This window comes from Limulus polyphemus, unplaced genomic scaffold (assembly GCF_000517525.1).
Source record: "Limulus polyphemus unplaced genomic scaffold, Limulus_polyphemus-2.1.2 Scaffold4009, whole genome shotgun sequence".
NCBI lineage: Eukaryota > Metazoa > Arthropoda > Merostomata > Xiphosura > Limulidae > Limulus > Limulus polyphemus.
The window spans coordinates 63,307-76,855 of NW_013669619.1; the positions used below are offsets into that span (position 1 = coordinate 63,307).

General features: G+C 31.2%; 1 protein-coding gene across 4 annotated transcripts in view; it reads left to right on the forward strand.

Annotated features, from left to right (window-relative positions):
- The window catches only part of LOC106470445 (autophagy-related protein 2 homolog B-like), a 71,303-nt gene extending 63,228 nt beyond the window's left edge, over window positions 1–8,075 (forward strand). For 3 of the 4 annotated variants that reach the window (XM_022399043.1, XM_022399045.1, XM_022399044.1), the window contains exons 25-30: window positions 949–1,031; window positions 2,514–2,635; window positions 3,054–3,122; window positions 3,300–3,385; window positions 4,417–4,554; window positions 6,116–8,075. In XM_022399043.1, the coding sequence (XP_022254751.1) occupies window positions 949–1,031; window positions 2,514–2,635; window positions 3,054–3,122; window positions 3,300–3,385; window positions 4,417–4,554; window positions 6,116–6,364 (747 nt within the window). In that variant the 3' untranslated portion in view covers window positions 6,365–8,075. Of the gene's footprint in view, window positions 1–948; window positions 1,032–2,513; window positions 2,636–3,053; window positions 3,209–3,299; window positions 3,386–4,416; window positions 4,555–6,115 lie in introns of all 4 variants that reach the window. The other variant, XM_013931005.2, reaches the window with a different exon arrangement.
- Window positions 8,076–13,549: the final 5,474 nt, after the last annotated feature.

A 13,549-nucleotide genomic window follows, 5' to 3' on the forward strand; every position in this document is an offset into this window, starting at 1 on the left:
CAGTGCTGAAGTCTAAATGGTGTCAAATGGTCCTGTGCCATGGTAGATCGTATGTAGGTTTCTATCCTGTCCAGTGCTGAAGTCTAAATGGTGTCAAATGGTCCTGTGCCATGGTAGATCGTATGTAGGTTTCTATCCTGTCCAGTGCTGAAGTGTAAATGGTGTCAAATGGTCCTGTGCCAAGGTAAATCGTATGTAGGTTTTTAGAAGTATTAAATCTATAAAGACTAAACGAGTACAAAGAGTTCATGTGGTCGGTCAAATTGACCAAGCCTGTGTTGAGAGAGTGAATTCTTCAACTTCTATTGCACTTTTTATAGCATTGATTGTTGATGACTCTTCATTTAGTGCATTTAGAACTTTCATTATATACTCGTGTCATCCAACAAATACATGCAATTCTTGCACTTTAAGTAATATACCATTTCACTTGGCTGACGGATTGAAGAAAAACAGATTGAATACATTGGGTTCGTACTCCGGTCTTCCTTGCTGTCTGTACAGGTTTCACATGGTTACCAATAGTTAAGTCATTAAGAAATGTCAGTAAGGAAAGGGTTATAATAGAAACTGTTACAGCTAAATCATCACTATCAATAGTAGAAGCTTCTACAGGCTCTTTTAAAGGTTGTAGTTCACTTTGATGGAGGCATTGAATGAGAGCTTCTTATAAAGAATAGCGTAATCTTCTCGGATGTCGTACATAGGGTAATTCATAATATCTATAGTGGTCAGTGTTCAGAGCAGATATCATGAATTACAATGACTTCACTACTTAAATAGTAGAACAAACTTGTTATTATGCCACTTCCATAATTATAAATGCTCCTTATTAGCTGTCCTTAAACTATGAGGTTAATGTTTAGTGAGGAACCTACTATGATTTTAATTATTTTTTTAATCTAATAAATTAAATCATAAACAACAACAATCTCTTTTTCTCTTCAGGGTGCCCTAGCAGGACTGTTGATGGGACTTGGACAACTTAATTGTTCTGAACTGAGGTTAAAAAGGTTGTGCTATAGACTAGGGTAAGATATGTATAAGTAGTGCTTCGGGATTTCAGTTTTTCATATTACAGGTAATAAAAGTCTCATGGAAAATGCATGTTTTTATGTCAGAACCATGAATGTTGGAATATTTCTGGCTTAAGCAATTGCAACTAATATATATTTGATTTAACTTAGCATGTAAGTACTTTAACATGAAACGTTTCAATATAGTTCTCTATTAAACAGCTGATAATGTAAGAATTCATCTAAAATACACTTTTTTTAGAAAAATCCAAAATAATTTTTGGAATAATTTGTTGCTTTTTAGGCTGTTTGAACTTTGATCTCATATCTATACACGTTATAGGAATACGAAGTATATGCCCTCTGGAGTATTTTTTTTTATTTAAATTCATATTACAATGTCCTTTATTTATTCTGTAAGAAACTAAAAATTCTCATTAAAGGTGCATTTTATTTTGCTGAACATTCTAGTTTTTGTATCAAATATGACCAGTATGATTTGTTTATAAATAATAAGTAACCTAAGTCAGTTAGGGTAATAAAATAGTTAAGATTGTAATATGAAATGTACGTTATATGTAAAGAGTTGTGTTTTCATAATCTGGTTGAAATATACCGATCTTTCAGTAATAATATTATATGACTAATGCAGTAATGATTTGAAGATTTTATATATAACTTTTTGTTAAATAAATTTCACATTTTCAAATCAATATATGTAAAGAGTTGTGTTTTCATAATCTGGTTGAAATATACCGATCTTTAAGTAATGATATTATATGACTAATGCAGTAATGATTTGAAGATTTTATGTATAACTTTTTGTTAAATAAATTTCACATTTTCAAATCAATTTTATATTTTGATTTTCCACTCTAACTGCCAAACTTCAATTTCAGTCCTCAATATTTCCACTACTAGTCTTGTTCTAACTCCTTGTTCCTCATTGGAAATAGCCTCATTAGTTGTTTCACAAAATGTGAAAGTGATCAATGGGGAAATTTTGAATTGCCTTTTTCCATAATTTACTGAAACTTTCTGCAAAAGTCTTCTCCAAAATTCAAAATTTCTTTCTTTAAAAAAAAATTCTAATAATGTTTCCAAAATAATGAAATATACTGCCAGAATGTTTTCCTTTTACTCTTTTTCTGTGGATCATAATTTCTTTCCTAGGATATGTTTTCTGCCTGAGTCCCTTCCAGTTAAACCTTCAGTGTTTGTTGCTAATCATAATTCATCTTTCTTTTTTATCCTTTTGTCAAAATTTCTGCTTAATTTCTTTAGGAAATCGTCAACTATTTTTTTCAACTTGCCATTAATTTCTTCTTTACTCATTTCGACTAATTATGTCTACAAATTTGACAGCAACATTTTAGAAAATATACCAGCAGACATTATAGGTATAACCTAAACACATACATACGTATAAAGTATCATATATCTTAAAATGTCTTCAGTAGAAGTGTGAAATAAATGACCGGTCATTTTGTTTTCCAGGTTGTTGGGAGTTGATAAACTCTTAGCATATGCTTTGTCTGAATGGTTAACAGACATCAAGAAAAATCAACTGCCCAGTCTTCTAGGTGGAGTAGGCCCAATGCACTCCATTGTGCAACTGTGTGAGTAGAAAGGAATTAAAAGTGGTGTGATTACTTAATAACTTTTAAGCTGGACGGTAGTGGGTATTCATTGATAATAATAATGTATAAAAAAATTATCATTTTGTGTATCATTGGTTTGTGTAAAATATTAACTATCTCAAACTTCTGTGGGTAAAGTGAGATTGAAAGAGACTTAGTTTTTAATGGTTAGTGAGGAACATACTGAACTTAAAATAATTCATTCCAAAACACAATAACAGCTTACTTACAAAAAGAAAAACATTAAATTATGTAAAATTGATAGATAGGTATATCATTAAACCAATATGCAACTATAAAATGTATAAAAGTGCTATTAGATTTAGTAACTTAAAGTTATTTAAATCTCACAGTTCTACAACAGATTGTATTATATTTATATCTGTTACATCTCCAGTTCAAGGTATCAGAGACCTGTTCTGGCTTCCAGTGGAACAGTACAGACGAGATGGTCGGATTGTTCGAGGTATACAGCGAGGAGCCAGTTCCTTTACAACATCTACAGCAATGGCTTGTTTGGAATTGACAAGTCGATTTGTAGAAACAATTCAGGTTTGTTGTGATGGTTAATTGTAGTTTAGATGCACTGCGTAAGTCTTAACTGCCCAATTACAATACAGACAAGATGGTCGTATTGTTCGAGGTATTCAGCGAGGAGCCAGTTCCTTTACAACATCTACAGCAATGGCTTGTTTGGAATTGACAAGTCGATTTGTAGAAACAATTCAGGTTTGTTGTGATGGTTAATTGTAATTTAGATGTACTGCGTAAGTCTTAACTGCCCCATTAAATTCCTGTATGTTAAATATACCTCTCAGGTAACCTTTGATGTTTCTTATCTGCATTTCATTTTAAATAGTAACACATTTACATTTCGTTATATTTAACCATCGTAAATCTTGATGTTTTAGCAGAATAAAATTTCATTTCTTCAGTAGATACTATTTCTTGTGTTTTAGTTTGAATAAAATTTAATATTATAAACTTTTATTGTCAGTAGTTGATTCAGCAGCATGTTATAATTACTGTTAATTCTTGTTAACTTCTCTATTATAGGTACTATTAATTCTTATTAACTTCTCTATTATAGGTACTATTAATTCTTATTAACTTCTCTATTATAGGTATTATTAATTCTTATTAACTTCTCTATTATAGGTACTATTAATTCTTATTAACTTCTCTATTATAGGTACTATTAATTCTTATTAACTTCTCTATTATAGGTACTATTAATTCTTATTAACTTCTCTATTATAGGTACTATTAATTCTTATTAAATTCTCTATTATAGGTACTATTAATTCTTATTAACTTCTCTGTTATAATGACTCTTAATTATTATTAACTTCTCTATTATAGGTACTATTAATTCTTATTAACTTCTCTATTATAAGTACTATTAATTCTTATTAACTTCTCTGTTATAGGTACTATTAATTCTTATTAACTTCTCTATTACAGGTACTATTAATTCTTATTAACTTCTCTGTTATAATGACTCTTAATTATTATTAACTTCTCTGTTATAATGACTCTTAATTATTATTAACTTCTCTGTTATAATGACTCTTAATTTAATTAACTTCTCTGTTATAATGACTCTTAATTATTATTAACTTCTCTGTTATAATGACTCTTAATTATTATTAACTTCTCTGTTATAATGACTCTTAATTATTATTAACTTCTCTATATTTTCTATTTGGAACAACTTTCATCTACTTTTTCTATTCAAACCACAAATCTGTTCCTTACAGAGTGCAGCAGAATTTACCTATGACATGGTTTCTCCTGGGCCTAGTGTTAAGATGCACCACCGAGGATTTCGTAGACGAGGAACTCACCCTGCAGATTTGAGAGAAGGCATGACAAGTGCATTTCATGTTGTTCGAGAGGTACTTGATATTGTGTTATTCATTGATAAATAATATATTTGTAAGATAATTCTGTTTCAGTTAAAAATGTTTAATTTAGGGTTACACTAATTTTTTTTCTTCTCATTCATCAGAAAGTATCATTCTAGTTATCAAAGGGTCTAAATATACTAAAGAAACTGAATGAGATAAGGGATCCATTTGCCTAGATTTACCAAAACACCACTGCTTTCTTCTTAACAGAAGTAGTTGGAAGTGGTGGTATAACTGTGAAAGTAATTAGCTAAAAACACAAATTGTTCATGTGTTAATGCTAAATACTCCAGATGAACAATGTACAGGAATGGTATATATATCCAGATAGCTGTTGGTCAAAGTTGTGACATCACAGAATAATAATATAGGCTGTTCTGAAAGTTGCCAGTGTATGTAGATAAACAAACATCTTCATATGAAACATTACAAAATAAAGATTCATAGTTCTGTTTGTTAGTAGGACTGCCTGGACAAAGAACAGACAGAGAAACTATTTATTAAGTCCTAAAAATATTAGAATAAGTACTTGAGCAAGATCACTTAGAAAAATAGTGAAATGATTAATAGAGCTGAACTAAAAAAATCATAACTTGCTGAAGTAACATTTGAAGGCTGTCTAAGGCAACAGTTTGTTGACTTTTAAAGGTGAGTCAGATTTAGGAACACCGTTTTGCCACACATGCATTTGCCTTGTCAAGCCATAAAGAACTGGATATTCAACTGTTGTAGATGGCTATTTCAAGATCTCATTGAGTGCTGGTTTTTACTTCTTACATGTAACATCTTTTATCTTCTGAATATCTGATGAAAGAATAATATATCAAATTGAAGTTTTTGTTCTTACAGAGAATACTCACTAAAATTTAAGATATTAAGCTCTTTCAAATGCAACCTTCTTTAAGTATTTGTATTTTTTCAGTGTAAGAACATTATTATGTTAATAAAAACATCTCAAAATATGATTAAAAATATGCAGAACCTAGCTAACTCCTGTGTTTGTTTCATGCTAGTTTTAGACGTACATTTATGTCGCAGGCTATTCCTTATTTGATTGTGTGTATTATCTACACCATTTCTTTACAATTGCTTCAGTGTCTAATTAGTAATTAGTTACTTATATATTACTAATAATTACTGCATTTTAACTGCTCATCTGTTGTTGTCTTCAGGGAAGAACAGAGTAGAGAGTACCTCAGCCTTTCTAATGAGGAGACCCAGGATTGAATCCTGGCCTATAACACCACAGAAAAATATGTATTTCTCAGGATTACCTGAAGATGGCAATAGAGGAAGAGCTGAAACATAGGATATAAACTAATTAGTAATTAGTATTTAATAACAATGTTAAAAAACAAACTTATTAATAATTAGTTTAACCATGAGAACAGTTGATATCTGATTGCCATAATCTTACCAAAAGTGCCAAACTGTTGCTTTAATTTGGCTTTTTATTATTATTGTTCACCAGTTTTAACTATTTGTTTTATATTATTTTTGTTCTGTATACTAATTCATATATATCTTTTGATCTGTTCAAACATTTCAGGGTATCGGAGATGCTGCTCGCATGATAATGAAGGTGGCTTCAGAAGAGCATGAACATAAGGGAGTTTCAGGAGCTGTTGGTGGAGTTCTTCGACAGCTTCCACCAACTGTGGTAAAACCTGTGATCCTTGCCACACAAGCTACCTCCAACGTTCTTGGTGGGATGAGAAACCAGCTGGTGCCAGATGCTCGTAAAGAAGCTGAAGAAAAGTGGAGGAAAGATCAGAAAGAAGAACATGTAATAATATAGAACGTTGTTTAGCTGTGTTTTAGGTAGGTGAAGTCATCAAACACATATCATTTTCCCTATAAGCAGTCACTTTGTTTTTTTTACTGTCAAACACTTATTTAGGTCTACGAAAGCAGACTGATTATACAATTAAAATATATATAATACTTGATCCATTCAGTATACAGTCACCCCATTTCCTGCATAAAACAAGTTTTAATAAATATTCTTTAACAATTTACAAAACTTTAACTCTGCATTATCAACATAGCTTTAACTTATTGTGGAACAGAGGATTACTAGCAAAATTATGAGACAAATTTCAATATAAGATGAAGTTACTGGACACTCAATGTTTAAAAGATCAGTTCGATTAAAAAGTATGAAACATATACAAATGGCTTTGCGTTTAGTACACGTTGTAATTTGTACTATAAAATAATAAATATATAGTTAATTTCTATCTGAGTCTGTAATTTCATCATTTTTAAAATGGTACGTCATAGTTTTTGAAACATATTCCTTAGGTATCTTGAAAGTGATTATTCAAAATTTAATTTGAATTGTAACTAACTAATACCATTTTGTTTTTGATCTTTACTATACGCCCCATCTTGTTAAAACATTATCCGATAAGCAGAGACCTTCTTTATGAGTGGACATAAAATGTGTAACGTTTTACACAGCATTAAGGTTATTACATTTTTTTTTTATTGGAATAGAATGGGAGCTTCTTTGGAGATGTGGTTTTTTATCACCTGTTGTTTATGGTTTGGTAAAATAAAACTGTTGTGTGAAGGGTGCTAAATGTGAAGTACTGAAGTCAATTGTAAATATCAGAAGTTTGTATTATATATATACATATAATAATCTTTTCAAACCTTAGCTTTTGACAATGTACAGTTACCTAAATGGTGAAAGTTTTCTAGATATTTTTGTGGTTCCTTACTATTCTCTTCATGGTGGAGAAAAATAAGTGGAAATTTCCCACGCACCCACCCTTTATTTGAACCCTACATGCATCAAACTAAATAGCTAGAAGAATTAGTTTTTTTGAAGTGATATGTGAATGTGACACCTACATATAAAATGTTACTACATTTCCCAAATAATGGTATATCTGCCGACTATTGTTTGATTAGCTATGAAATTGAACTTAACTTTTAAGAACTAGCAGGTGTTTTTAAGAGAAGGCCTTCTTATTCGAAGATAACCATTGTTAGATGTATCATAAAAGTGCACATTATTTATCAAAGCTATTGAATAAATTGAAAAAAAAAAAAAACATTATCGCTTTTATTAAACTTTCAGAAATAAAAACGATTTGGCATATAAAAATTAAGAAATTGGATACACAAAAAAAAACATGAATATGAAGCCCAATCTGTCATTCAGTTCACCCAAATATAGGTTCACTGTGGTGAGTTAAAGACAACTCAAACACTGCACATGTTATTGAATATGCAAACTTTATTTGATTCTGCGTTTATTTTCCTTTTTTTTTGGTAACCTGTACATTGAAACAGGATTATCATATTGTAATATATTTTATATAATTAGAACTCATATGACACATATAACAGCATATATATGAGGTCTTTGCTCCCTCTGTGTTCAAAGCGAGTCAGCTCTGTTGCTTCATAAACTAGGAATATTAGGTTACATATTTCTGTGAGTTACTGCTCAAAAGAGTGTATCAAGTAAACTTGGTAATTTCAGTAATATATATAAACAAAAATAAGGTCCTCAGTTAGATGAAAGATGATATTTATTTTGTGTTTCTTCATCTTCTTAGATACTCTGTTAAACTAACATAATTGTTTTTCTTTATAATTGTATAAATGTCAACATACACATAAAACAAAAACTTGTTAGTATGGTAATAAACTCTTTCTCAGTATTTAGTATTTGTAGATTGTATGGACACAGAATACCATGTAGTTATATTTTTTCTGTAAGAAATAAAATAAATATGAGAACAATAACCCATCTTGTGATTTGACTACAAAGATATTCAGGTGTTCGGACATGAGTTTCTAATGTTTTATGGTAAGTAACATTAGTTAATTGAAGCTTGACATGTATCAATATTATTAACAAATTACTTTTGGACAAAGTTTGATATTTACAAGGTCAGTTGTTTTCTTCATGAAACTAAGCAAAGTGGATTTTTTATGGAATGAGCTATTATTATTATATATATATGTGTGTGTGTGCATACTTTAGATTTACAGTATTTATATTTAATAAAGGTTTTTAAATAAATGTTCTTGGAGTATTTCTTGAACCACTAATGTTTATGATTGCATCCAATGATTATATGATGTTACAGATCCCTGGAAACATATACTAACGTTTGTGCTTGCACTTCATTTTATCTTGTTATATGCTTCACAACGAAGACGTTCGTTTATCAGAAGAAGCTTCCAATATGAGATATAACAAAAGTGTACAGTAAAAGGGTTTAAAAATACTGTATTTGGGGGAAGATTGGCCACAAGTTTTATGAGTTTTGCTTTAGTAATAGACTGCATTATTTACTTTAGTCTGAAATATATGTTTTGCAGCTCATATGCAGGAAATTGCTTCAGTGGAAAATTATTTTCAAGCAAAATAATAGAGGTCATGAATGTGTTTTACAGTCAGAACTGGTAGAACATTGTACAGCAAACTTGGTGTGTCATGTTACTTTAACAACTTTGATAAGAAAGAACATGTAATTTGGGAACAAATTGTTTTTCAAGCTTTCTTGATTTTATTGAACATAAACTTAAATTTTTGGGTAGATTAACTAACATTCTGTTCCCTTCAACTCAAATTCCGAATTGCAGTGTTAATAGTGTCCAAAGCTGTTGTTTTTTCGTCTTCGCTTTGCTTTCCAAAATGTCAATGATGTGTATTGTTTGTAATTAATATTACAAATAATAATTCACCATACATTGTAAAAAGTTTACCTATGATACATTTATGTATACATCCCTACCTGCCTTCAGACTTTGTCTGGCTATTTTATGTTATCAGCTGTTCCTTGAGTTTCAACAGAAGACTGCTAAACCTCTGTAGAAATAGTCATTAGGTTATGAATGTGCATCTTTTCCACTTTTAGTGGGTGTGTGATCGTACACGTGACGAAAGTCGATAAGCTGGCTTACAATTTGCTGTTCTGTGTATATGCTTGAGGAAGTTAGTGCCTGTGTTTATATCCTATTGAAATATAACTCATATTCTGTCTGTGCTAATGGTCAATATAACTTTGTACATTAATCATACAGAAGTTGAAAAGTTGATTTTCTCATCTTATCGCGTTGTGGAAACTTAGATCCTAGATGTACAAGAAAGTCAAGCTCATCTCCATGGTAACTGATTAATATAACATTGGGGCTGAAGTTAATAAATGGTCGATATGATGTTGGGGCTGAAGTTAATAAATGGTCGATATGAGGTTGGGGCTGAAGTTAATAAATGGTCCATAGGACATTGGGGCTGAAGTTAATAAATGGTCAATAGGACATTGGGGCTGAAGTTAATAAATGGTCAATATGATGTTGGGGTTGAAGTTAGTAAAACTGTTGCTAAGTCTCTAATCTTAGTTTGTCATAAAGGTCCAGACGATTTCATTGTTTTTGTTTAAATCATGCCTTTTCACTTGTATATTTATTGTAAAACCTTACCATGTTGTACTTTTTGGGTCCTTCGTGTGCTTACTGACATAATTACAACTGTAATGAAGAGATATAACAGCTTAATAACCTAACAGCGCTCCCCTTTCTACAGCACCTGACTGTTACCTGTGTAATGATCACTGACCCCAAACGGTACAAGAAAGCCTTTAAAAACTGTTCTTATAATCGATGTTGCCAAAAGCTGATTTGAGCCCTGAGGCCCACCCATGATCTTTTATATGTCCCTTTCTACCGAGCCTTTTTTGGTCTATTTTTGGTGGGATCCGGGGCAACTTCCCCGACTATCCCCTCCCCCCCCCTTTTCGGCGGTCCTGCCGTCCCTAAACGATATTTTTTTCATCCCTATACGCATACCTTTTTTTTTAAGGTCACGCAGGCTTCCAAAGTGAATAGAAGAGATACCGAAGGCATTTCGTTACTTCTCCTTTACAAATGTTCCAGACAGGCTGACGTTCTTATTGGTTTTACATTACAAAACTCATTTAAAGTTACAGCTCCGTGGCTTTAATTTTTCCATAAACAAACAAAAGAGGAGCAACAAATTTTGTATCTTTTTTTTTATTCTACGTGACAGACCATTCAAGTGTAAAAAATAGGCCACTGTGTCAAGACATTCACTCCACAACTTTTTTGGGCTCATTTTTCTTCACAAACGCATGCTATGTCTGTTTCCACAAATTATTACTTTATCTTCGCAATTGATAAATGAAATGTATGAAACTATGTTATTGTCACTTTATATAAGCTCGTTAATTTAAAGATATATATATATTGTTTACTGCAAAGCTACAAAATGGAGCATTTGCGCTCTCTCCACCGCGTCGAATCGAATAACAAACTTTGGCTTTAGAAGTACGTGAACTTACTACTGGCTTATTTGGGGGCAAAAATATTTAATAGTCGCTCATATTAATGGTACTAATCTACGTTTTGTAAAATCAATAAATAATGTTAATCATGTTAAATCAATAAATAATGTTAATCATGTTAAATCAATAAATAATGTTAATCATGTTAAATCAATAAATATGTTAATCATGTTAAACCAATAAATAATAATTACTGATCATGTTAAACCAACAAGTAATATGCTAACCAAGTAAACAAGAAACCCTTGAAATTTATTTAAATCATGTTTTATTGAGTACGTAGAAGATATGAGCCAGTTAGTATTGATTTTTATCATAACATGAATATGTGTGTGTTTATTTAATTCATTGTACTACTATACAGGTAAATCAGATAATAACAACGGCACCTGTGGAAAACATTGAGTTACTAGTTTTACGATGCTTGGAGAATAAAAATTTAACCATCCATCTAATTTAAGAAACTAGGGCCGAATGATTTCGGAAGAAAATGTTTAATTATTACAGGAGTGAATTTGGGCAGAAGCATGTGTAACTTTTCTGATATAGCTGAAGTGCTTATTCGAATCACGGAAGTAATCAAATAAAAGAAAACGAAACCCGTGAATTAGAATTAAACACGAAGTACGCGAGATAAAACAAGAACTTTAGAAGTAAACAGCTAATAAGGAACAAAGCATTTCAAGTTTGCGTATGAATACAAGTATAATAAAAGTATTGTTTTTTTTACTCCCATGTGGGTGAATATTACTTTGCTGGATATTTAATAAGGGACTGACACAAATTTGTAACATAAGCTTGCAGTAAATCTGTCAGGTTTTACTTATCAACCCATAAAACACTACATAAAATAGTATTTGAAGATAGATTTTATATACGGAACCATCTGTTAGCCGAGTTCTTGCACAGATCTTAAAATATAACGTTCATAAATGGAAACATGGGTTCATGTAGATATGTAGATCTTGAAAGTCGGGTTGTTCAAAACTTGAAAATAACGTTGATAACTGGACCAATTGTTGGTTGAGATGTTCTTTTGCAAGGAAACGAGAAAATTCGTACAGTAAAAACATTTAGGGCAATAACGGGCTCTAAAATCACTGTTCAAGCTATAACAGAGTATCCTCTGACCAAAGACATTGTGATGAAGCTGGGCATATCTCATAGTACTGTTAATAAGATAACGAAGGAGGCTTTGAAGGTAATTAAGACTCGCAGGCCAAAGGTTAACCCAGCCACATCTTGAAATCAATGGCTGTTTTCATGAGAAAGACAGATGATAAAGAAGGTGGAACCTGATGTCTATCAAAAGCCCCCCTCCCCTTCCCGGTGCATCTTCAGAATATCGTTAAACAGTGGAAAATCTTTCAAGATGTATGGTCTGAGAATAACTTCGCCGTCTTTCGCACAATATTGTTATAGTAGAAATTATTCTTGTTGGGTAATGGAACATATATACGACTGTCAGACTGAGAACAAACCACCATGTATATACCTGAAAATACAGCCACCGAGAAATAAATATAGTTTAAATAATTCAATTTATAGTAGTTTATAACATTCCTACACAATGCCTCATGCATTTTTAGTTTTCAATTTATACGTTTCTTTACGTGACGTAATACCCCGTATAAGGCAGAATTTTGAGATTTATTTGGTGTTTTAAAAAAAAATACATAAAAGAATACACAGTAATCTAGGCCAGTTACCATAACTAGACGCAACAATAATATGGACTTTGGTTAACAAAACTTTTATACGTAACTATCTGAGAACAATTCATTATTATAAAAACAACAATGTTCATCATCTAAATAAACAATTAAGAAAACTTATTTACAACCTAGTAACACAAATGTCTGAGAAAAAGCAAATATCTCGCGTTCTAAACTAATAAACTCTTGTTTTTTAATTATTGTTTTAATAATTTTTGTATAATATATATATATATATATATATTTCATTTTAACATAATGTTAAGTGCAGCAGAAACAAAAACGTTAAAATTTTATTTTTCAGGTGAGTTAACTTTTTCATGGACATTATTTTATTTTTCGGTTTTCTGTTCTATTCCACCTACGTTAGATTTACAACGAAGTAGGGCATGTATACGTTATTTTATTTTTAATAGGAAAACGGGCAGCAATGTTTAAATAACACGTACACACAAATATATATATATATATACATTTAATGGAATGCGTTTGCAATTGGCCTAATCTGTCATATATACTAGAAAACCGCCCACGCATAGCGGCTTAAGTCAGAGAAAGGTAAAAATAAAATGTAATGAATTATTACGCAAAGAACAGACAAATGGTTATTTTTCACAGTATTTTAATGATTCCTAAACTAGGCGTGCTGTAATTCAACAGATAAGCTAAAATGCTATGTAATGCTGGTGGTTACATTCCTAATCCTTAATCAGCTTAAAACCTAAGTAACCTTGAAAAATAGTAAAAAATGCAGTTGTAGTTTCATGGAATGAGTTTTATGCTTCTGTTACGTATCTGGTCGTTTGTTAATTTCCGGTATAAATTCTTTCCGAGGAACTTCAGGGATACAAGTCTTTTCTTAATTAAAACTAGTTTATTCTTTATCTCGATACAACTTTGTAATACACAGAATTTCCACAGTCACTTTAAACTTAACCT